Source organism: Mixophyes fleayi, chromosome 5 (genome assembly GCF_038048845.1).
Source record: "Mixophyes fleayi isolate aMixFle1 chromosome 5, aMixFle1.hap1, whole genome shotgun sequence".
In the NCBI taxonomy this organism is placed as follows: Eukaryota; Metazoa; Chordata; class Amphibia; order Anura; family Limnodynastidae; genus Mixophyes; species Mixophyes fleayi.
Window position 1 is genome coordinate 206,147,421 of NC_134406.1, and position 26,644 is coordinate 206,174,064.

Below are 26,644 nucleotides of genomic sequence, written 5' to 3' on the forward strand. Positions count from 1 at the left end.
GCTACACAAACCAAATAATAACATCATCAATTAGAAGACATAAACTGCACAATTAATTTTTTAGTACAATGGTTACCAACCTGTTGTTGCTGTGACATGTCCTGGAATAAAAGTCAATTCATAAAAAAACAAGTGATTGTAATTCTCAACTAATCTCAGTGAAATCCATCTAATTTCATTTTAAATACGGTTGATATATGCCTATAATACTTTCACTATATCACCCCTAAATTCTAAACAGGACAACCATCAAAAAGAATGCACAATAGGCAAAAGGAAAAATATATAAATATAATTATGTTCTCCTATGCATGTGCCTTTCTACACTAACATACAATATAGACCAACATATTATACAACCCTGAATGATTATATTTTCAACTGGATGCAATTGGAATACTAGACTACATGAAAAGCACCCTTCATTTGCCAGATCTTGTATACACAGTCTGATTATTAAAATGACTCTTTGTTATAATTATTTTTTAAGGACTCTTACAGAATATGCCACTCGTCAAAGACCATACACACAGCATCAGTGCTACTACGGTTGCGTACTTCACTAATGAATGCTTGTTGAGAAGGGAATTTTAAAAAACAAAAAAATGAACAGAATACAGCCCATCCAAAGCCTGTCACATTTATTCCATATATGCTGGTATGCTGCCAGTGTTGTATGAAAGAGAATATAAATATCAAAGGACGGGCGCAAATGGGGGAAGGGTAAAGAAACACAAGGATTGGGTCAATGAATAAGTCAAGGGGAAAACGGTCCCAAAGTCATTAAAGGATGTTGGTCTTCTAGTTCCACCTATACCGATGTCCCAGATGGTAAACTTACATCAATGTGACCTTTTCTATTCCATACAGTATTTGAATAATGTGTCCTCTTGCTTCAAAAAGCACCACCACGATGTACTTTTACTCCCCTCTAAACCTGTTTCTTCTCCTCACCAGAGTGCACATATGGGAGACCAGGGAGAGAACAGAGAAAGATCTCATGGTGTTTTACGTTCTCTATTTATTAAGTTAAAACATGGGGTTAAAAACACTCACATTTTGTATGTTAAAAAGGTATCTTTCAGTCCATATGTTTCCTCGATCAAACGGCAGTATCCAGCTTCTGTATCCCAGCCACGATCAAACTGGCTGGGCTTCAGATAACCCGGGGAAACTCTGCAGCGTCAGAGGGGGCGTGGTCTATTGCGTCCAGTGTTGCATGAACCTATGATGACCAAACTGATCTTGGATCAGTATGTTAATATCAGGACGTCCTCCTCCCCTGCTCAAACTGCTGAAAAACACACTACCGCGCCTGGGCTCTCTGCATCTGCGCGGTAGTGTGGTTACAGGAGATGTGACCGCCGCCGCCATCTAAACAAAGTTCAACATAAAGCTCCGCCCTAACAACGGAGGGGGCGGAGCTTCAACCCCGCTGGGCCTACCGGTGGATTGACCGGCTGTCCGGCGGGCCAGTCCGAGGCTGCTTATGTGGTTAATATTATACAGTGAAACAGCAAGTGCACTTTGTCTTGTATCTTATATTTATTGAATCATTTCTAAACGCAGCTTTTTTTTAACAAAGAATCATTTTTTCTTTTTCAAATAGCAAGTTAAGTACATTTTTAACATGTATCCCATAGTCATTTGTCTTAGCTATTCTTTTAAAAATCATCATCTCCTTTTCAAATGCTCTTTGTTTGACAAACAGAAATGGCTCACAGACACATAGTCTGTCAGTCTGTTACACAGACACACAGCTCTGAAAATGTCATGTGATGCCAGCGGGGGGAGAGGGAAGATGTCACAGTGCAGACAGAGCTCAGAGGGGTGTTCCAAAGCCTCTCTGCTCACTACACTCTGTGCCATGTGACTTTGGTTTCCATGGTAGTTCAGTGTCATAAATCATTAATAGCAGTTTGAAGAAAAAAAGCAATCAAAATTGTAAATACCAGTATTCTTCTTATAGCCTGCCACTCCCAGTCAGAGGAAGTAAAACGAAAAAACACCTGGGGGTACATGTATCAAGCTCCGATTTATTCAGCGATTTCAAAGTGCGGCAAATCGCGGCTGATAACCCGCATTTTAGTCCCCAAGTCGCCAGATGTATTAAGCTACGATTTTACTCTGTTCTCCAAAATTGCTGGTCATCTCTTGCGATTTGCTGTGATGTCAAACACTTTTGTGTTTAGCTAACTCTCCTGTGTTTAGGTTAAAAATCCCATAGACAACATTCTGCTTCCTAGCTGCGTGATTAGTAAACACGTCACTGTTACACTACCTGTCTATAGAGCCACAGGTCCCCGCAGCTGTCAAAAATTTAAAAATAAATAAATGTTCCAAAAAAAAGCACGGGGTCCCGCCGTCCGTCCACTCTTAACCCTAGTGCTGCCAGCCTAATGCTGATTACGTGAAAATCAGGGAAAAATTTGCATGGGGTCCCCCCGATTTTCACATAACCAGCAGTAGGCAAACCAGCCGGGGTGGTTGGCACTATAGTATGGGAACACGTGGAAGGAGTCCCCCTTCCATAATGACATACCAATCCCAGGTTGTTCAGTGCTGGGCGTGGGGTCTGCCGAAAAAAACGAGCAGGCCCCCCTATAGGAATACCCAGCCCAGTGCTGAAAGCACTAGGGCTCTTCCTACCTCTGTGGGTAGTAGGGTAATATCGGCGTTAATAAAGTAAAGAAAAAAAATGGAGGCCATTTTGTTTGTGGAACTACAGGTCCCAACCATGCCACTTTGCCATCAACAGTGTGGGCATGCTGATGCTTCTATAACTACAAGCACCAGCGTACCCATGGCAGCCAGGTCATACTGGCACTAGGAGAACCACAAATGCCAACATGGCCTGACACCCATGGCTGGCTGAGAACTGTAGTTCCACAAAACTAAATGTTTACAAAACCACAACACCTTGTTTAAAACCACATTTTAATAAAAATAATAAAACCCCAATAAATATCACATAAATTTATTAAAAATAATAAAACCCCAATATACTTACCAATCTGAATTCTTCATCTGTTGTCAGCAGCTTTTAATCCAAAAATGCTTGTTAACTATGTCCCAAAATAATTTTTATTCCAATTGTCCATGCTTGAAATGTCCCAAAATAATTTATTTTACAATTGTCCATGCTTGGAAATATCTTCTGTTCTTCAGGCCAGAAGGGCACCCATTATTGTATACCAAACCGGAACATGTTAAAAAAAAGGAAGAAGATGACAAACGGTGCTACAACAGATTGCCACTCTAGCTTTGCTAATTGCGTATTGGAGCTTGTACAGTGTACAAATAGTCGGGACTTTGATCTCTATCGATTTTGGAAATGGCGATTTTGACAGAAACACATCTATGACGATTTTACATGAAATCTCAGGTTCATACATCAGCGAGTTTCAACTCTCCTGAGAAAATCGCTGGATTTTCAACATCGGAGCTTGATACATTTACCCCTGATGTTTTTCTTGGGTTTGCGGCTTTAAACATACATTTTCAATAAACACATTCTGCAGCTAAAAGAACAGGCTAGGATTTACATTTTTGGCTGCCCTGAGACACTTTTTCTGTGTTGCCTCAAACACCCACTCCTCCATTGTCATTCTTGTCCATTGTCCAAGCCTTTCAACATCCCAGGCCTGAGTCATTAAGGAAAGTAAGGCAAAAAAAGGAGTAAATGTTCTCTGGGACAAACCATGTTACAATGTAAGGGGAGTGTCACAAACATGCTGCCAGCTGCCGTGACTTTGGGGTGTTTGCTGTATAAGGTCACACACGATTCCAGCCCGCAATCTCTCTCTACCTATCACACAGGTTATAGGACTACTGAATCTCCCCCACAGCGCTCTCTCACACCCCCAGACACTTCAGGTTTGCCACCACCTATTGAATACGGGCAATAGGGCCCCAATATGCTGTACCACACTGGCACACAAGGCTTCTAGCTACCACAGGCTAACAAGGTCCCCACCAGCAAACACAGGGTTAACTCTTCACACCTCCAGACTGTTGCAGAAATGTAAAAACAAGCACATACTAAGCTTGTTAATTAAATGTATCAACAAATCACACACGGGCATTCAAAGGGTTAACTTGGTCGAGCTATATTCTTCTTAACAGGCTAATGGATTCGTTTGAGTATCAAGGATGCCACATATTAAATTATAGATTTAATATTACAAAAGTACAGGGCATTCAGATATAAAAAAACAATTGATAAAAGTAATAAGTTGACATAACATACATAAGCAAAACAGTTTAAAGTAAAAAGGATTATATTCAGAGTATAACTTACATCGAAGTGTTATATTCTGAGCCAAGGGAAATTGGCTTGAAGATGGACAGCTTATTAATGAATGATTGATTTCCCAAAAGACTGACAATTTGCTGTAACTGGTCTCAGCTTTTTAAGACACCTTTACACCCTTTCCCACCCCCTGGGGTTGTGGTATGTGATACTTTTTTCAATCACCATTTGCATGTTGTCTGATTTACTACCCAATTCTACTATGTGACCTAACTTTTCTGTGGAGTATTACACAGACCCAATTTTATTATTCATAAATCCCCTATGAATTTGTCCATCTTCTGATACCAAACACGCCTAAATAAACTTTATTCGTAGAGTTTACACTCATTTCATTAACTTCTCTGTGTTGCAGAATTCTTAATTTGACATATGAGCTGCCCTTCATCATGCTATTGAGGAATATGTGGTTGATCACTACTTTTATTGATTTTAAGTGGCATATTTTAAAACTGAATTCTTTTTGTCTATATCACATATAGCCTAAATCAGCAAATGGCCTCTTTGAGCCAGACACCATGCTGAATGGTTCCTAAAAGTCTATTCAGGTGTCAAAACTTCATCACAGGCCAGGATATATCTCACAGCAGAGGCACTTTGAAGCTGCCACAGGTGACACTCCTATCTTCTCACACTGGAATGTGCAGAGCCATCAAATCAGACTATGTCTTCACATTTTACACTTTAGTAGTTCATCTTATCAATGGATTCATTTGATATAACATATTTACACTGCAGTTATGATTTAGGCCTTATTCCCCACAATTATGTGATGGGTTAACCCTTATAAATAACTGTAAGATCTCTATGTTCATGACAGGGAGCAAATTAATTTATTATTTTGCACATAAGTTTAATACTGGCTGTTTTTTAATCTAGCACACATATACTTGTACCTTTATTTTTACATTAAAATGTAAAGTTGTTCTAGGTCATGCCCTATCTCAATTATAAATCTATCCCCACATTTTAAATTTCCCTACCCCTCCAATGTAACATGGTTTTGCCCAGGTGCACAGTTACTCATTTTTTAAGCTTTGCTCTCCTTAATGACTCAGGCCCCCCATCTTTGCTTACTGTAAGGTACATTTTTAATGTACAAAAAAAATAATGACAAGCCAAGTGAGCAAAGTGCCAACCATGTGTTTCTGCTGGTCTGGACCTATGTGGCCTTTGCCAAGATATGGACCTGGAATAGAAAAATGTCCCCCTGATAAGTGCAGCTGAAGCGAGAATAAAATTGGACCTGTTGATAGCGCCACAGCTGTACTTCTTGCAGATGCAGAATTTACACAATTCTTCTCACCAGGGAGTGACTATCTTATAAGAGATGTAAACATTAAAGCCTGAAATAAAAAGTGTTGTTTCTTTCTTAGAGGCATAGCTTTGTTTGCCTTTGCCTTATTGTGTAGTTTGCCTAGCTAATCAGATACATAAATAAAGGTTACATTTCTGATTCCGTTTTAGATCTCGCTGGTTCCAGACCAGTCATTGCTCCGTGTTGTCTCTCTGGATGACATGAAGGGAACTACAGATGGTGTATTTTCTGAATTTGTTGATATGTTGTTAGACGCATCAGTGATTCGGCAGAACCTTTTGTCAGACATATTTTATTGGCAGTTGCCAGCACAGTTCCTTGGTGATAAGGTAAGTAAAAGTTTTTGTGCTTTATTGCAATTCCAAATGGTAGAATAGTGAGTTTTTCATAAAACTGGAATGTGTAGACTATTGGAGATCATGGGGAACATTGTGAGTTGAACGCAAATTATGTTTTTGGCATATAATACGCTTTTTTACATATGAATATGCGCACAAACCACTAGCTTAGGGACTAGAGCTTTGTGCGCTTGCGCAGAAGTGAAACAGCATATTACACTCCAAAACGCAATTTGTGTTCAACTCAACATAAGCCCCATGTTTTTAAATAATACAAGCTGCTATACTCTTTGCAGACTACTATACATTATCAGTTGTTGGTTACCGCCCATTCTGTTAGTTGAGGGTAAATCCTTCTTTAAGTACTTTGTAGTTAGAGATGTATTCTTTTTAAATTATAATGCCTGTTTATGTTCTGGCCAATATCTCAGCACAATAATTGACACGTTTGTAGCATTAGAAGCCAAGATACTCTCTGTTGTGTGGAGACATTACGAATCCTCTGTAATTAGCTTCTATTCTCTAAATACTCTATAAACTACTGTATGTATTTTTCAATGAGAGAGCTAGTTTGTAGCATAAGGTGTATTTTATATTTCTCTCACCTGTATATCTCTTTCAGGCTCTATTGATGTATCAGAGTTTGTTATCATGTGTACATATTTGTAATTATATGCTGTTTTAGGGTCAATATTTCTCCAAAAGAATGTTTATGTCAACCTTTTACTTAGGTCTTAGGTATTCTTTTGCTTTTCTCTTCCCAGATATTGTCTTACGGAGGGATGATAAAGTTTATTGTTACATATTACGCACAGGCTGATTCTGGTTCTGCAGATTCTGAGCCACAGATAATAATGAAAGGTGGACCTCTCAGGAAGCTTGTTATTTATATGGACAAGCCAAACCCTACAAATGGAGTGAAGAGTGAGATGCAAATCAACCTGAGGGAGGTAAGTAAGAATTGTGTGCATTTAAATAATGGCATTTAAATCTGGTTCATGAGCTCTGCAAATAATGACAAAATTGTGTTTTGTGAACTCCCAGTACTAGACATATGTATTTGTGAATGTTGTAGTTTATTATTTTCTTCCAGGCATATTGCTGTCACCATAAGTGAAACACACACTGCTGTTTTATAGTTAGAAAAGGTATTTTTAAGACTTGCTAAACAAATAGAAAAGTTGGTATAAGTATAAAATATATATTATTTATAGCCACACCTACCGCAGAATTTATTAGACACTGTAATACGACGGACAATTTCCTAGTGATCTGGGTCCACACCTACTGCAATGTAAAAACAGGAATATCTTGAGCCAGGCAATTTTCTAGGTCTTTAAGCATAATGTATTTGCAGATTATCTGAAACCACAATTACTAATAAATTATATTAATGAAAAACACTAAACTTAAAACTCTGGTTGAACTGAAAGACAGATCTAAGATACCAAAAAAAAAACCTGCTCTGATTTGTATAATGTATGTGACATCTAAGACATTATTCACCACGATTTTTCAAGATACATACTCTATTAAACTGACAAAACTCTGCAGGGTTCAGTCTGAGCCGTATAGACTGCAACAGTTTAATAGGTAGAGCTGTACGGAAGTCAAGATTCACTAAAGAGACTCTGATAGAAGTCCTCCTTTCATAAAACCAGGGATCATGAGTGTGAAGCTGCTACTTTTGTAGAGTGACCGATTTGGCTCTTTTTCATTTGCTTGTCACTGTCAGTGTGTGTTCTGATTCTATAGAGGGCACTTTTTATCAGCTGAATCAGTACCAATTTACTAAATGATTTGCTGGATCCAAATATAAGATTTTTGGTAAATTTTTAACAAACATTTTCAATCAGATCTAAGTAAAATATACATTTTCATTGCATGAAAAGTGTTGCTCAGTTGTAAGATCAATAGACTTTAAAAGTACAGTGCCCAAGATTCAATCTGATCAAAAGTGATCCAATTATCAATGTGGCCTTTTATCTTTGATAGTATAGAATAGCTTGTCACCAACATGTGTATAGATTCTTTAACAATTCAATAGAAATCAGATTGAATGATCGTTTTGTACTCTGTTATTCCACATTTACTTCAGTGTTAAAAATGTCCTCTACCCAATGTATGTATAATTTTGTTAAATGTGACAAGAAAGGGCTCCAAAAGATTCCTACAAAAGTTGTGCTACGGTTTCGTTACAAAGACACTTAGGGGTATTTTGTAGAATTTACTAAATAAATGACAGCTAGAATCTGATTGGTTGCTATAGGCAACATCTCCACTTTTTCAAACCCGCAGTTTAGTAAATATACCCCTATATTCTTTCTTCTGTTACCACCAAGGATGTTGATAACTTGGACATCCGGCCGCTTCATTAAACACTTTTCTTATCCATTGAAAATAGTAACTGAAATACTTTAGCTTTAAATCCAAGTAGCATACACTGGGTGTCCGTGCATTTGCACCAGATGTATTTAAGGTCTTCACGCTCACTTCTACTTTTGATTCTAGAGTTAATCGCTTGAAATAAAGAAACTGAAGCAACTTAAAGTGGGAAATTCAGTTACCCACTGCCGGAGCCTTTCTTAATGTGCCCTTTCTTGCATTTCCGGCAATTATGGTAGAGGAATCTCCACTCATTTTTCATCGCACTACAATGAGGTGCAAAGGAAAATGAGCAGAGATTCCAACCAGAAGATTGCAGCAGAGTCTCATAGCATGAGGCTTTGGTGGCACTATGCTCCGAATAACATCCCCCCCATAGGGTTTTGATGAACATTAGTTTTTCAGATTAAAAGACAGCGCATTATGCCACTGACACATGTTCAGTATTGTAGTATGCTCTGTGCTTAATATTATTGCCTGAACTGTTACATAATTTCAAGAATGTTGTGTTATTCTCTATGACTGATAGACTAGTTGCCTCCATAGGGCTTGTTGTATTTTACTTTTCATTGTATTTATGTTATTTGAATTTTGGTTATTATTAGTTCAATAAATATTTTATTATTGTGTACAGTGGTTTTGCCACTTTTTTCATTTTATCCCTCAGATTTATATATAATCAACTATAGATAGCTACTTGACTTGAAGAGCTAATTGTATAAATAAATGCCAAACAGCCCTGCCATTGGTAGTTTGTTATATCTTCCTGTGTTCTGGTCTTTTTTTTTTTTTTAAATCATCCATTCACAAAGGCTTCAGAACGTAAATCTGTGGGGTTTTTTATTCCCTACTGCAGAATAACTGGAAATACTATAAATTTATGTCTGGCGAGTCAGTTACAAGGATGGATTTCATGTCTGTTCTAAGCAACATTGATTACATTCTTATAAAAGCATCCTATGGCTATGGATTACAACAGAGCAGGTATGTATTTTCTCAAATAACTATTATATATGCACAGAGAGGAAACGCCACTATTGCTCTTTATTGTTAAATCTGCTCTGACCAGCTCCAGAATGTGATCATTAAACTCCTAGATACATGTGCACTAGTAAAATTGTTTTAAATACAACCTGGGTTGAAAAAGTGTCAGTTTTTCTGATGCCGCAATGCAGATGTAATGCAATTTTAGGTTCATATTCAGTAGGGCTCATTTACTAATATTGCATTAAGGTGCAAAACTTGCACTGAACCGCAGCAACCAATCAGCAATTATCTTTTATCTCTCTATAGTAAGATTGGTTGTTATGGTTTATTGCAGAATTTTCATGTGATTGCAATGTTAGCAGATAAGCTGCAGAGTCTCTGTATTTAAGAAGCTATGTAGTCACCTGTATACTATAAAAGGATTATGTCTGATATCTTAAACTCTTTTACCTTCTTCGTCCTATTCAACTATTACCTTAAAGTAATGACACGAGACTTAAATGTGGAAAAATTAAATTAATTTATTAACTATGGCGGAGGAGAATAAAGCAGTCAGTCCGATGCGTGCCAGGCAAAACCCAACTGTCCCAGCATCTCCTTAGGACTCATCCGGGGCAACTAAACCCCTGGGTTCAAGTGGGGGACAACCAATTACACCCCGGGCGCACATATCTACCTGGATGGGGCACTCCGTCCCAATTCTACCGAACCCGCCCATCCTCCGGGCTATACGGAAAGCAGCCACAGGGCAACCCACAGAGGCGGTACCTGAACCGAGACTAATAGCCGATTCACTCGAAGAGAGGCGGGTTCAACGTGCCCAATACCAAAAATGTGCGCCCAAACAACCACTGACCGTCGACTGAACTGCGTTTTCCGGCAAATACTCAATCCATCTTCGCGGACAACTATGACCACCACCAGCAACTGGTACCCATCCTGAATAGTAACCATCCGATTCTTCATGTTCTTATGAACCAACGAAACAGGGAGGGTGGGTGGGCAACATGCAGATCTGCAAGGCTGACTAAAACTCCGCCCATCCAACTTATAGCCTCTGAACCCCTCCCCTATAACACCGGATGGGCGTACCAAAATAGTTAACCAATAACACTCCAGAGAACAGCTCAGTTAAAGATACAGCAAAGCTTTTAATATCCTTCGTTCCTATGCAGATCTTAGTTCTTATTTCTAACGATTCTTAGGATATCGAATATCTCAATGGACTTAGCAGTGGAAGCAGCAGACATGCATTCTGGTCATGAAGCAGCACATCTTATAGAGATCTGTGAATGTCCTTCAGGCTATACAGGACTGTCATGTCAGGTGATTTGCAGGACTTTCTTTGATGCTTTGGGTTCATTTAGGGGTAAATGGATGTACCTCATATAACCATGTCTATCTATTTAATGATCAGGATTGTGCACCTGGATTCTACAGAGAGAAACTGACACAAATAAATGTACGAGGATTACAAGCATTGATCGCCCCATGTGTACCTTGTCAGTGCAGTAACCACAGTGAGAATTGTCATCCAGATACTGGAGAATGCATGGTATGTTTCATGTGGCTAGAAATAAATGTTATATATACAGGCATCGTTGTTACACTAACTTTAATCCATTTAATGACGCATCGACTGCTTTCTGTGCCCTGATAATTTAATAAAGCAGAAATGGCAGTTTCTAGAATAGCAATTTTTTTGTGCACTAATTATGTTCTCATAGTGAAATGGATTGGTAACAAAACATGAAAACTAGTAAGACCACACTAGTAAAGTCAATAAATCTCCATTTGTTAAAATCTGGACCAAGACTAAAATGTAATAAATAGAGCAGTGATAGGCAGGGGTAGGGCGACACATGCAACCCTTGAGGGGCTCACATGAGGTCTCCTTATCAATTTATACCCTTAGTCCTTTTTCATGTTCATTCTGGAAGCTAAGAAAGAGCCTGTATTTACTACTCAGTTGTTAGGTGATTTGATGATTGGCTGGTGATAGTTTCACCAATCCCTGATTAATCTGTAACATGTGCTGGGTGAACCTGTCTCTTAGGTTTTGAATTGAAATACTAGGTGTGAACACAGGTGTAAGTGGTGCAGTAAGAAAGGGTGGTTAAATACATCCTCGCAAATATAAATTACAGCCCATTTGAGGAAATAGGGTCATGTGTTGGCCCATTAAGTTTACCAGGTTGCCCAGCACTTGCAAACAGTATAGGAACTATGAAATGACATTTACACCTACCGACTCCCTAACTGAAAAAGCTGACTATAACTATATACAGTAAAAAAATATATACCTTTATTATAGCTTTAATGTTAATTATTCCATAAAGATGGGGTACATTTACAATTCTAGATATTTCCATAACAGTTAATATTTCTGTTTCCCTATACCATGTAATGATGGTGTTTCACTATGTAAGTATATATATATATATATATATATATATATATATATATATATATATATATATATATATATATATACACATATATATGAATGCAAACACACATATATATGTACATATATGAATGTATACATTAGTACGTATATATGTACATTAGTAGGCAGCTGAATATATATATATATATATATATATATATATATATATATATATATATATATCTGTATATATAAATATATAGATAAATAGATATATTCAGCTGACTACTAATGTGCTTTTATATTTGCACAGTTGTTATGTTTATTTTATATTGAAGTAATATTAATTTAAATATTTACTTTTTCATATAACAGGGTTGTAGAGATCATACCACTGGACATAATTGCCATGTTTGTGCCCTCGGTTACTACGGCAAAGTGACAGGGTCAATTTCAGATTGCTCACTCTGTGCCTGCCCAAAAGGCAATTCGATAAGGTAACACCCACATACTTTACTATGTGGAATGAAATGTACGTTATTGTGCATGGAGGTTTTATTGAATGTATGTTCTGCCTGTCTCTCATTGTATGTGTACATTATACATATGTATTCAGAGATATGTCACAATATTGATAGCTTGTATTGTATTTTCTTTCAGTTTTAGTCCTTCTTGTGTACTTGAAGGAAATAATGATTTCCGTTGTGACGCCTGTCTGCCTGGATATGAGGGAAAATATTGTGAACAGTAAGTGACGCTTTCCTTGTATAATAATACCTAGATGTAGAACATTGAATTTAGGTGTTTCTATTCCTATTAATCATTCCACTTATTGCTCATTCTCTTATCGCATTGAAAACAGAACACAAAAACAATATGTGGGAAAATTATATAATTGTAACCATGATTTACCGTTTTCTCTTATACAAGTTCTTTTTTATTAAAGTATCTTTGTAATTACTGTCCCTCAGTAACTTTGAGAAAGAAACAATGATTAGTGTGTGTGTGTAATGTTAGTGTCACAGGTTACACATTGACTGCTCCTTGTAGTGTTCTTCTGTGACTGCTGTAGGGCCGAATGAATGTTCCTGTGCTACCTGTGTAAAGATAAGTTAGGGGAAGGGAGGTAAATGTGCAAAATATACCCAAAGGCTAGGTTTATCCAGAGGACTTCATACAGCCGACCCACTAAAGATCAGTCCTCTTCACCAAATCGTACTTTGCTAAGGAGGGGAGGGCTGGCAGATTCCAGCCCGGGGGGCAAGCACACAGTAGCGGCCCATCCTTAAATGGTGGTTTTGGTACAATATATATTTATCTATATAAAAAGAGGCTATTGTAGTGTTGCTTAATCCATATATATATTTTTATGCCACCCAGAGCTGGATTAAGGCTCTAGGGGACCTGGGCACATTAGACAGGATAACCCCCTATGATGTAACATGGTTATCATTTTAGACAAATACACAGGCAATACTGTGTGCACTACTGTTCGATGCACACAGTTCTGCCTTCACGAGCAGTACATGGTGAAGCGGGACATACCTCCCAACTGTCCTAAGCGAAACAGTCACCCAAGTTCGGGACTGTCTCACCAGATTCAGGACAGTTGGCAGATTGTCCTGCTCTCTCCTACCTGTCTTGCCACTGTCACCACTTGTGGCTGCTGGTTACTTTAGCTCATTTGCTGGTTGTCTGGATCCTGGAATGTTGGAGGCCCTATATGGAAAAAAAATGGGTACATGAAACTTAAAAAACTCCAACCAGTCCCGATGTTAAAACAATAGCACTCACGTTTTATAATTAGGCCTCCCTCCAGCCACAACATTAAAATAATATTCACATTTTCTAAATATATCTTTTTCTCTCCAACCAACCCTGCCATTAGATAGCAAACACATTTAATATATTAACCTACTTCCCTCCCTCCAAACAGCTCCAATAATAATTTAAATAGCATTTACATTTAACAAATATTACCATTTCACACAACAATCACAGGCATTAAATAATTCATAATCACATTTAATAAATAGACCTCATTTTCCACAACCAGCCCACAATTAATAAATAGCTCCCAAACCACCCCAGCATTAAATTAAAGGTCTAATTACCCCTTTATAAATTCATAGGCCCCACTATTAAATGAAATTGCCCCACCATCACCCCACAAATAAAATAGCACCCAATAATTAGCCCCCACCTGCACTCCGCAATTAAATTAATAGCCTACCCCACATTATATTAAGACCCCCCCTCCCTTCCACACTACATTCATTTACTGGCCCCACGCACACTACATTCATTCACTGCCCCCCTTTCCCCCCCCCCCCCCCCACACACACACAGCATTCATTTACTGCCCCCTACACACTTTGCATTCATTTACTGGCCTTTCACACACACATACACACACATATATAATATGCTGTGTGTATATTGTATGCCACACACATACAATATACTGGCCCCATACACATATATATATATACACAATATGCTGCTGACACTGACACACATACATACACAATGCTGCTGCCACTGACTCTCATACATACAATATGCTGCTGACAGTGACTTTCATACATACACAATGATACTGACACACATACATACACAATGCTACTGACACACATACATACACAATGATACTGACACACATACATACACAATGCTACTGACACACATACAGACACAATGCTACTGACACACATACATACACAATGCTGCTGACACTGACACACATACATACACAATGCTACTGACACACATACAGACACAATGCTACTGACACACATACATACACAATGCTGCTGACACTGACACACATACATACACAATGCTGCTGCCACTGACTCTCATACATACACAATGCTGCTGACACACATACATACACAATGCTACTGACACACATACATACACAATGCTGCTGACACATATACATACACAATACTGCTGACACTGACACACATACATACACAATGCTACTGACACACATACATACACAATGCTACTGGCGCACATACATACACGATACTGCTGACATCCCCCCGCCCCCCCCCCCCCCGCACTTACCTTGTTCTATAGGCGCCGCACGCTCTGCTCTGCAGTCTTCTGACATGCACCTATCATGTGGTGCGCGCCCCATGTCACAGCCGGCCTATTGGGAGGGAGGATGGGCAGTCGGCAGCAGCAGCCAATGAGAAGGTGGCTGGTCCCGTAGAAGGGGCCAGCCACCGAGTAAGTGAAGTTAAAGCCGGCCCAAAATAGTGTTTTTGGGTCCGGCCCGGGGGACATCTGCCCCCCTGCCCCCCGCCCCAGCCAGCCCCTGTTGCTAAGGAGTGTATTTAAACACTAAGGGGTATATTTATTAAATTGTGTGTTTGAAAAAGTTGAGATGTTGCCTATAGCAACCAATCAGATTCTAACTGTCATTTTGTAGAATGTACTGAATAAATGACAGCTAGAATCTGATTTGTTGCTATAGGCAACATCTCTACTTTTTCAAACCCGCAGTTTAGTAAATATAACCCTAAGAGTAGGGAAGGGGTTATTTTTACAAAACAGACTCTCCCCTCCCAAAAATCCATGAAGGTGGACGTGTTCTTTTCTTTTTACTGTTATTGTGAGTAAACAAATCCTTATACTTAATGTGTGGCTTCAAAGTTATGTTCTTAAGAAAGCTAATAGAGCAGACCTTCTGCTTCCATGGTCTTTAAAAGATCACACATAAAATGATGTTATGGGAGATGGTAGACCTAAAATAAAGTGTGTATGCATTAGTAGAGGGTGATCTGCAATGTCTTCCCATAGTTATCAGAATAGACTTGTTTTTTCTAGAAACATTGCTTTGATTCTCTGCATTAATGTGGGATAATTCTTTCACAATACAATAACTTGGTGTTTGACCTAGTGGTAAGAGGTGGTATGACATCACAGGTGGGTATTACATCAGGGCAGAGAGATCCAAAAAATATGACAGAGAGGAGCCTAAGAATTAGCAGACATAATTCTCATTGCCTTTTTAGTAATTTATTGTAAAACTAGGTTTAGTATATGAGTTCCCCTGTAAATACAATAAAGCAAAAAACATTTTTATGTTAGAATGCCATTAAAAAATTGCCACTCGTTACTGAACATTCTAAAATATTCTTAACACTAAGTATATACATCGTAATACCTTTCACAGTGAAAAAAATATTCAGATAATTTCCCAGTTCAAAAGATGATGAGCACAATTACAGATTGTAATATGGCCATATCAGGTTTTAGCCCCAGAACTTGTGGTGGGGGGCAATAGATATTCCAGTAAATTGCTATTTTTTGCAAAATGTTTGTGGTTTAACCTCATTATACACTTGGGATGAGGAGCTTGCTGAATGTTCCAATGGAAATGTAATTTTGAAACAGTGATCAAGATTGGAGCGCAGTGTTCTAGTGACTAACAAAGCACTGCCCAGTACCCCCTTTTTTATTTTGATTCACTACTGCCTGAGATTTAATTAAATGTTGTACATTACACATTACAAATACTTCTGTGTATAAATTTTGGGGGCTTAATTTCTCTTAGTTAATTTATCTTTATATACTTGCAGTGTGAAATTTCTATGTATTTAGTAAACATAAGGTCTAAGGCACAAGAGGGTAGATTTACTGAACCTTCAAAAGTAAGAGTGGAGATGTTGACTATAGCAGCCAATCAGATTCTAGCCATCATTTGCATAGTACTTTCTAGAACAGGATACCTAATATCTGATTGGTTGCTATGGGTAACACACCACGTTTCCTTATAGTAAATCTAACCCAAGGTCATGAAATGCTCTGTAATGATGACCAGTTATATTTATTAATATAATTCATTGTTTTGTCACATGTAGGTGTTCTCTTGGTTACTTTGGTAATCCAGCTGAGCCTAGTGGTAGCTGTGAGTTATGTGATTGCAATCCAAGTGGCTCATTGAGTAATCACTGTGATAGAGGAACTGGTCAATGCATTTGTAAGCCGGGGGTGACGGGACGTCTTTGTGACACGTGTGAAGTAAGGCATATTCTGCTGGACCAACAGTGCATATGTAAGTTTATTTATTGTTAAAGATAATGCAGTGTTCCTCTATTAAATTTTAAACGTCATTAAATGTTTGCTGCTTTGATGTTATGGCAAAAGTAGTGTTCTTCCCAGAAAATGTTGCCAGCCTGGGGGCATTAAGAAGTAGCCAGATGGGGGAAGTTGTAACACTTTGCAATAATAATGAAAAATGTTGGAGTTTGTTGCCCACACCTGCCAGGACTGGTCAGACTGGTGGTCAGTGGTCTAACACACACTGCTGGCTTTAGTGCTCACATAGTTATATCACCTGTTATAATAGAAGAAACAATGGTTTATTCTATTATAATAGGACTGTGTTGGGCTCCAAGAGATGAGTGGCAAGTAAAAACAGCCGGGTGGAGCATCCAGGAAATAGGTGCTGGGGAGAACACTGAAAAGAAACCACAAACAGAACTTACTGTATAGGATGTATAAGATGCAACAGTTTAGAGCAAAAAAGCAAAGTGTTGGTTATATGTTTTATTTTATTCCTATTTACTATATTTGATAGTAATTTCTTAGCTCCTTAAGATGTAGCTTTTTTGATAGTATCTACGAAGAAGTTTAGTTAATAATTACATGCCCTTAAAAACAATTGAGTTAATGACACATGCATGTTATAAGAAGGTCTGACCCACATACATTCTACAGCAGGAATAAATAATTTATACTTCACAATCATATGTTAATCTTACCGTGCAATTCTTAAATTCTACTTTAATGGAATCCATTTGTGGGAAAATGGCTACATCTGAATTTCTGATCCTGTACAATATAGACTTTTTCGTCTTATCATATCATCTGGAGTAAAGATGTACCCACAGCCCCATCGCTTATAGGCACAATGCTAATCACTGTGGTTTGGCCTCATGAGAAGGGAATTTGGGGGATTGGATATCTCTAATATGTAATATATTGCATTAATGTTGTGTCTGTATATAGCATGTGATGACGACTGCTCAGGACCATTACTTGATGATTTGGATGATTTGCATCGGATCATTTTCTCTGTAAACATCACTGGAATCGTCACTGTGCCTCATGGATTTATGTCGAACCTGGAAAACATGGCTCTGAATGTAAAGGTACACACTTATATTCAGTCTATTACAGTGCAACATTATAAGTTCATATTAAATATACACTTTTTATAACAATATTTTATCACATTTGCTTTTTGAAGAATTTATACACAGTTATATGCAAAACTTTGAGCACCGCTGGTGAAATCACGTTTCACTGAATCTCTCAGAATCTCATTTCCATGTACTACGGCACCCGTAATATCGCTCATTTTTTTGCGCACTTCTATGTGGTGCATTGAAAAACCTGTAAAGTTACTTCGCCGCTGAGTGCTTTCACGACTGTTCCGGGAGCACTCTATGGTACATCCCACTCAAAAGCTCTTTCATTGGGCAAGTAGACCTTTATGTCCTGACAACTTGCAACATTTATGTATTTAGTGATCCATTTAACTGCATTATTTATGTACAACTTATAGATGTTTGCTTTTAAATACAAATAGTAGTAGACAAATGAGTTTTATTAACTGCAATGGACAACACCATCTTTTCTGCAAAGCAGCGACAAAATAAGTTGAATTATTACTTTTCTATTATTCATTGATATGAACAAATGTGTTCAGTATTTCTGTTATGAAATACAACACTTATTTTAGCAAGTATTTTGTGATGCTATTTATTTACACATCATCATATTGCTGTCTTTGATGACAAAGCTGTAATAAAAGTTTTTAGGAGTTTTGTTTATGGTCACTCTTTGTTTTCTTCTAATTCCTGATATTCCCCTCAATCACTTTGTCTAGAAATGTAATTAAACCTCGTAGATGGTCTGTAGATGATGATGTCCAGATGGAACAAAGTAGAAGAAATTTAATTTGTGATATTTATGGTGACAGAGTCAGCGCTTAAATTGGATTTCTAAAGAGGAAGCCGTTAAGAACTCTGTATGCTACATTTTAATCATGTCTTATTTCAGAGTGTATATGCTCTAGAACTGCTGAAGGCTACAAGGAAATATCATTTTAATATGCACTTTGATTTTTATTGGTGGGTAAAATACAATTTGGAGGATCAACTTGAGAATTGTTTAGAAAAGCAATTGTAGTAAATATTATAATACAAATAAAAAAGGCTCATGAAACGGTAAAAATTGGTTATGTTGGATTTTTATCCAAAATAATCTTTTGTTTATTGGAATATATACTCCTTTAGGGGCAGAGACATAAGCTCTGTGCTTTCCTATGCAACAATATTCAAGCGGTTTCTTATTCAGTAGTTACTATAAACAAAATATTTTTAAATAGGCAAAACAAGTAGGTACAGTGTAAATCATAATTTTGTTTGCTAAACCAAACTGTTTTTGCTATGTCTGATAGAAGATATGTTTTGAAGAGCTACAGAATTAATTTTCCATTGCTGCAACATTTTTGTGACTATGGATATATAGGATATATATGGATATATAGGTACCTTCATTAAGGCACCTATACTGCGCGCATTGTGCGTTTGTTATAAACTACATGTAAATCGGCTCTCCGTACTTCCGAATTCAGCAAGGAACGGACCTAAAGATACGTGTGGTGTTGACTACAGGTGTAGTTTTACTCTGCTCAAATAGACCAGACACTACAGGTTATGTACAATACCTATGTGTAATATATAAAATCACAAAACAACGCACACAAAAAAATATAAAGCAATAAATGTTACCTGTCAATAATATAGTAATTTATGATTATAAACGAAAATTTAAAAAAAAATGTTTTTTATACATTTTTACAGTTGCTTCTGATTACACGTTATAGCATGTACACGACACTGACATCACTTGGACTCAGGACTTAGACTTAGCCATGTAGCCTGTACAAGGGATACGGCAGAAAAACAAGTAGCTTTGAAATGCCCAGAGCTTGATTCGGACGTGGCTGCGTGTGCTCAAGCTTGACATGCCCTCACTGTAAATTGACGATGGCCAAACACCTCTTCCCTGTCCATTCCTTTCCAGAAATCGTACCGTTGCGTCCATGCTCACAGCATACAGGGTTGCTTTTAACGGCCATACCTCCCAGTTCTGCGCAGAGTGATTTTACGCTCAAAATCGCTAAATACGTGCCTTAATGGCTCGGGCCTATGGAGTTTATGTTCAGTTTGAATGCATATTTAACCTATTCTTGTTAATATATGCAAATGTTCTTTAAGATCTGGCATTAATGAAAGGGGCACACGGATGGCGTTCTCTAAAAGTGTATATAGTCTCAAAAAATAACAATATATTTGAGTTTTCCTCCTTTAATCAGATATACATTATAGATTACAATGTGCAATATTAACTCATTTACTCACAGTCCAAAAAGACTGAAGTCAAGGCAAATGCCAATCACTTAGCCTGGTAGAACCTGGATCAGGGTACATGAGTGGTTTACTGAGTAGATGAGCACTGATTGAAACTAATGATTTTGTTTTCACTATATCGTTTTGTAAATATAAATTAATACAACCTATCATGCTGCTTCCTTAGCTGGTGTCAAGTATAATAAAAGCAATATACACCAATGGAATACAGCCTCTAGGGACCTAATTATGAACCTGGGAGGAAATGTGTTTTGCATCTACACTTTGATCAAAACATTTTTCCAACATAGACATTCCTTGTTTTATTCATCAGGAAGAGAGATCCAGAATAAATATTGTTTTTTAGAATAATTAATAACTCTGTGTTATTAATCTTTAATGTTATGTCATTTAAAAGTGAGTTAATTATGCTTCTGTGACTGCTAAATATATAAAACATTCTTAAATGTACCTATAAGCATTCTCTAACAGTGATCTTGCAATTGGATTATACCTAGGTCAAATCGCCAAAGATATACCATCAAATCTGACCGTAGTGTTGCTGGTGGAAACAATATGATTAACATGCACATTTCAGATTTCCCACTATTATTAATATGAGTTATTCAGTGTATTTATACCAGGCAACACTTGGCTTAATGTAATGCGTTTATTTTTTTGTAAATATACACCATACTTGCCAACCTTTTAAAACTTCATTGTGGGAGAACCTGGGCAGGGGGGCGTGGTTGGAGGGCGGGAGGGGTGGGGCACGGTGAGTCGTGGCATTTTAGCCCTGCCCCCCCAGCGACAAAATGCCATTTTTGACGCGGGGGCAGGACCAAAATGACGCGATTCACCGCAAATCGCGTCATTTTGACAGCAGGTTGCTGTTTGCGTGATACTTGCCTGTTCTCCCGGGAGTTCGGGAGTCTCCCGGACATTCCGGGAGAGTTGGCAAGTATGATATACACCACCCACTTCAAGAAAACAATTAATTTTGCATGTTGTCAAAGCTAATGTGACAGTTTATTTATGCCAAAATTGCTTTGGATTGTTTTAAAGGTATCTGTCAACGCAAATGATAATACTACACAAACCCTAGACAAAGCAATGGGACAACTGGTTGCTGTATCTACAGACACGGACAGACTATATAAGAGAGTGAGTATCAGCACATTGTCTTTATAGAAATCTGTCATAGAGGATTCAGTAAATAATGAAAATATGTTACTGCAGTGTTAGAGCAAATGCAAGTTCTGGTCTATTTGACTTAATTCATTAATTCATGTGAATCTTTTTGTGCACTCACATTACAAATGACAAAGCAAAACAGTTTATACTGTTTAATACACTCCATGTTTGTTTGCAAAACCATTGTGATTAATAGCCATCTGCTGTACATCTGTTAAACATAGTTTAGCCACCTATTATGTGCAAATAAAGTTGCTTGACACTGAAACCTTTTAAAATGTGAGAGATAATTTCAAAACAGTCATAATAAAGTGCCCAAAGTAATATTAATAATAATAAAAATAATATTGCAGGATAATATTGGTGCAGAGTTTACGTTTTATTCACATTTATGTCTGAGCTGCAGAACTAAAGCCCTAAGGCTGAGGCAGATCCACAAGATAAAATGCAGTGTTTAAACTTCAGTAAAGCAAGATAGATTGAAAAATTACTTCTTTATTTATTTATCTGTTCCTTGGTAATGCCCAGTGGATCATTTACATCTATTATTATTATCATATCTTTGTAAGGCACCATAGTGCTCTGCAGCGCTGTACAGTAAGGAAAACAGTACATATATAAATCAGGTAGACAAAATAAATAGAGACATGAAAACAAAGGGTATGAAGGACCCTGCTCATTAGAGAGCTTGCTTTCTTTGTGGAAGAAGGCACAATGAAGATTGGGACAGGTGTAAGGATGCATTAGTGTGAATAGTATCATCAGGGATAAGTTGAGCTCTAAATAAGAGAAGGGTTTTCAGAGACTGTCTAAAGATTGGAAGGCTGTTGGAAAGCCTGATTGGACGTGGTAGGGAATTCCATAAGTGGGGAGCAGCGCGGGAGAAGTCTTGTAGGTGGGAGTGAGAGGTAGTTACCAAAGACAAGACAAAATGCAGATCAGATGTAGATCTAAGAGCTTGGGAGGAAGAGTTTTTTTTATATGAGATTTGAGAAGTAGGCAGGGGTAGTGTTGTTGAGGGCTTTGTAGGTAAGAGTGAGTAACTTAAACTGGCTTCTGGAGGACACAGGGAACCAGTGTAATGATTTGCAAAGTGGTGTAGCAAATGTGAAGCAGTGAGAAAGGAAGATCAGTCTTGCAGCAGTATTTAGGATGAAGTGGGGGATACATGTGTGTCAGGAATGCCATATAGCAGGAGATTACAGTAGTCAAAACGGGAGATGATGAGAGAATAGATAAAAGATTTGGTAGTATGTTGGGTAAAAAATGGGTGTATTCTGGCAATGTTTTTAAGGTACAGTCAACAAGTCTGGTAGATAATCTGGAAGTGAGAAGTAAAGGAGAGGGCGGAGTCAAGTGTGACACCTTGGCAGTAGGCTTGGAAGACTGTGTTATCGACTGTGAAAGAAATTTGAGGGGAAGTGGTGACTCTGGCAGGAGGGAAGATGTTAAGTTCTGTTTTGGACATAATGAGCTTCAGGTAGCATTGGAACATCCATGTGTATATAGCAGAAAGACAGATGGGTGTCGTCAGCGTAGAGGTGATACTGAAAGCCAAATTAGCGAATTGGTTCCCCAAAAAAAGGTGTACAGTGAAAAAAGTAAAGGGCCAAGAAGAGAATCTAACAGACAGTGGGAGTGGAAGGGAGGATGTGTCAGAGGTAGAACCACTAAAGGGAGAGATTCGATAGGTAGGAATTGAACCAGGAAAGAACTGTGTCATGAAAGCCAATGGAGTGAAAGGTGTGTAGGAGAAGAGAGTGATCAACAGTGTCAAAAACAGCAGAGAGGCCCAAGAGAATGCGTATGGAGAAATGATGCTTAGACTTTGCATGAGAGAGAAGCGGAGTTTGCAGAGAAGTATGACGAAATTGAATAGGAGAAGGAGTGTAAATTGAGTAGGTGCATAATGGATAGATATGAATGAATATGTGTTAGCTAAGGTAGGTTATGAGAGAGTGGGAAGTAACAACTGATCCAAATTGTGCAGGACAATGAAGGAGGTGAAGGCTACTTTACCACCCTCTCGCTGGGGTTAATAAGTAGCCAGTTTATGTAGCCCTGACATGATGAAGTCCAGGATGCTGGAAGTTAGGTGCAGAGGGTCCAGCAGCCAAACAGAGATGGTAACAGAAATCACAATTGAGCTCAGTGGGTAGCTGACCAGATGTTGAAACAGCAATGACAGTTGAGCTCTGTGGTACCAACAGCTGAACAGAGATGGTAGTTCAGTAAATCCTAACACAGCCTTGCTTTTAGTATAAAGTCGTTCCTCATGGCTACTGTGACATTTACCAATAGTTATTCAGAAATTTCCAATGTTTATATTTGTGAGAATAAGGAAAAGTGTGAGATTGGGCAAATAGCTGAGCCAATGTACAGCTAGTGCACTCTTTGTACTTTTGGGATATACAACTTTGATGTTTGCAATGTTACTAATGTAAAACAAACAGGAGAAATCACTGCCTAATTACAAACTTGGACATCCACCCTTACTGATTAGAACTTTGGAAGATTTTGTTAAATGTGCAGCTCTTTATTTAATAATTATGATGATATTAAATAACTCATGCCTCCCAACATTAGGCTTCCTCCTGAGCTGGACAAATATTGTGCTCCTCCACTTCACAAACAAAAGGGTCTTCCAAGACCAAGTTCTGCAGTAGTACAGGGTCAGTCTCGCAGCGAAACAGAGTGAAAACTCATTCATTCTGATTGTGTACCACATTGACCTCACTAACTGCAACTGTCCCCCACTGTCCACCACAGCCACTGGGAGAGAATGAGCCCTGGGGGTATATTTACTAAACTGCGGGTTTGAAAATGTGGAGATGTTGCCTATAGCAACCAATCCGATTCTAGCTGTCATTTTGTAGAATGTACTAAATAAATGATAACTAGAATCTAATTGGTTGCTATAGGCAACATCTCCACTTTTTCAAACCCGCAGTTTAGCAAATATACCCCCTAGAGTGCTGGACAGAAACCATGGGGCCCAGGACAGAAATACTGCAGTAGTATCCTTAGAGCATGCTTTAAATATACATGCTGGAAGGAATGGGGCAATAATATTCTGAATGACAAATGCAAAATTTGATTGTCCTGGTCTACAATTTGGTTTTGGTCCTTGTGCTTGTTGTTTAAAGTTACCAATTCTGGTTTTCTGATATCTGTCACAACTCATTTTTTTCTGTCTGGAAGATGACACAGATAAAAGAACATGGTCAAAGTGTGCAGAATTCCACCTTCAAAACGCTGAACAATGGCCAAGAACTAATGGGATTTATTGACAAACTGCAAGCAACAATTAAAGGTAATAGCTTTTGCATGTATGCTATATTATGTAAGTTTTGAAATGTTATTTGCATTACAGCTACATGATCATATATGCTCGTCCTTGTTTTCTTTTAGTCATGTTATATGTCATACACTTCATTAGAGTTATTAGCTCTTGTATGCAGATAAAGTGATTAATTATTGATATTACTATTGCCATTTCTCCATAAAGAGGGTAAAATATTTAATCAGTAAAGTTGTAGCTGTTATGTAATATTACATTTCTCCTTCTGCATTAGGGTAGTGGGTTATATTCCACCATGACCCCCCCCCCCCCCTCCCTCCCTCCCTCCATATTCCTCCTACCCCTTTTCACAGGGAAATCCACAGTTGTTACCGGGAGAGTGGCACGGTAAACACCTCATCTCCTTCACCCCTACCTTGTTCCATGTCCCAGCAACCTAAGATGAAGAGTATATATATAATGATGCAGTTATTGAATTTTCCCACATCATTTGCCCAGGTTACCAATGTGTTTCCATTTATACATTTACATTTGTCCCTGTTATTTTGGTTTGGCTTATTTTAATTGTATTTTAATGAGCATTTGTTTAAGTAGAATAAAATAGTTCAATTGTCTCTCTATGCAGATACAGTAACTGGAGTGCTTATTTATAAACATTTCATTTCTCTTTCTTTCAGTACTTATAGAAGTCACAGAAAGTTTGAATGATACACTAGGCAGTGATCTCCAAATGTCTAATAATACACTGCTGGATTATCAGGAACATGTTTCATCCAAGTTTGAGTCAATGAGTGCAAGAGGCTTTAATGATCAAAATTACAAGGCTACCACAAACCTAAAGTAAGATGTGCTTTTATATATATGTATATACATACATATATATATAACAATTTACTGTGGACCAAACGGTACTAAATGTATGTTGTTTACATTCAATTCAATTAGGGTGAGAGTATCATAATCAAAATATGTGACTTGTGTTTTCTCCTCTTTGGCGCTACTTGATAGCACGTCTCTTCTGGAGTGACAGACCTTCTTTTGAGCACAATTTCCTGTTTCATCATTTATTTCTCTATGTACTCTATTTAATAGATCTTTTTGTTCTATATGGGAACAAAAAGTCAATTCCCTCTTCCAAGATGCAAATGTATTACCAATTTTTTATTGATCTCAGAAGCCCACACATGCAGCAATTTCAATCAGTTTGCTCTAAGTAAACAAACATAGATAATTAAATCACCATGTGTGTATTTAACTTTATTTTCCTAAAGACATAAATAAGATTTTAGGATAACCCTAATTAAGATATTAGCAATGTGCCCATTCTAATAACCTCTCTTGTCAGTTAACTCCAGCCACACTCCGTCCATTTCTTTTACAATACTGCTGTTTTAACATATAAGCCCTAAATTTCAACAGTGCAGAGGCCGTCACCAACCGTAGCAGGGGCAGTATACTCACATTAACTCCCAACACCTTCTAAGGGTTCCCTTCACATTCTCTGCTTTGCCCTTTTTATTTACTGGTACTTGCCTCCAATCTCTTACACATGATCCACTCCAACTCTTCCTATTTCTATATTATAGACTGCATATAAGAAGATTTTTACTCACCGTAAAATCTATTTCTCTTACTCCACTGGGGAACACTGCAAGACTTTGGGGGTATAGTAGGTGGGACTAGGAGTTTAGGCACTTATCAACTTGTTTGTTCCTCACACTCCTCCACTACTCTGCCCCTCCTATCCAGCTTAGACCTCAGTTTTGTATAACCAAGCCAGGAAGAAAGGAGAATCAATACAGAAAATAGCACCAAAAACAGCACTACTTTCAGAGCAAGGGAAGGTGCGCAGTGCCCCCCAATGGAGTTAGAGAAATCGATTTTACGTGCGTAAAAATCTTCTTTTCTCTTTCCTACCATTGGGGGACACTGCGAGACATTGGGACATACCAAAGCTGCCACTAAGGAAGGGATTGCTCTTG

General features: G+C 38.0%; 1 protein-coding gene across 1 annotated transcript in view; it reads left to right on the top strand.

Annotated features, from left to right (window-relative positions):
• LAMA1 (laminin subunit alpha 1) overlaps window positions 1-26,644 on the top strand; it is a 146,656-nt gene that overhangs the window by 73,641 nt on the left and 46,371 nt on the right. Inside the window, 12 exon segments of the mRNA XM_075213325.1 lie at window positions 5,780-5,959; window positions 6,733-6,918; window positions 9,210-9,337; window positions 10,546-10,666; window positions 10,758-10,895; window positions 12,105-12,226; window positions 12,390-12,476; window positions 16,607-16,800; window positions 17,757-17,899; window positions 21,233-21,331; window positions 24,563-24,674; window positions 25,340-25,502. Of these exon segments, the coding sequence (XP_075069426.1) occupies window positions 5,780-5,959; window positions 6,733-6,918; window positions 9,210-9,337; window positions 10,546-10,666; window positions 10,758-10,895; window positions 12,105-12,226; window positions 12,390-12,476; window positions 16,607-16,800; window positions 17,757-17,899; window positions 21,233-21,331; window positions 24,563-24,674; window positions 25,340-25,502 (1,673 nt within the window).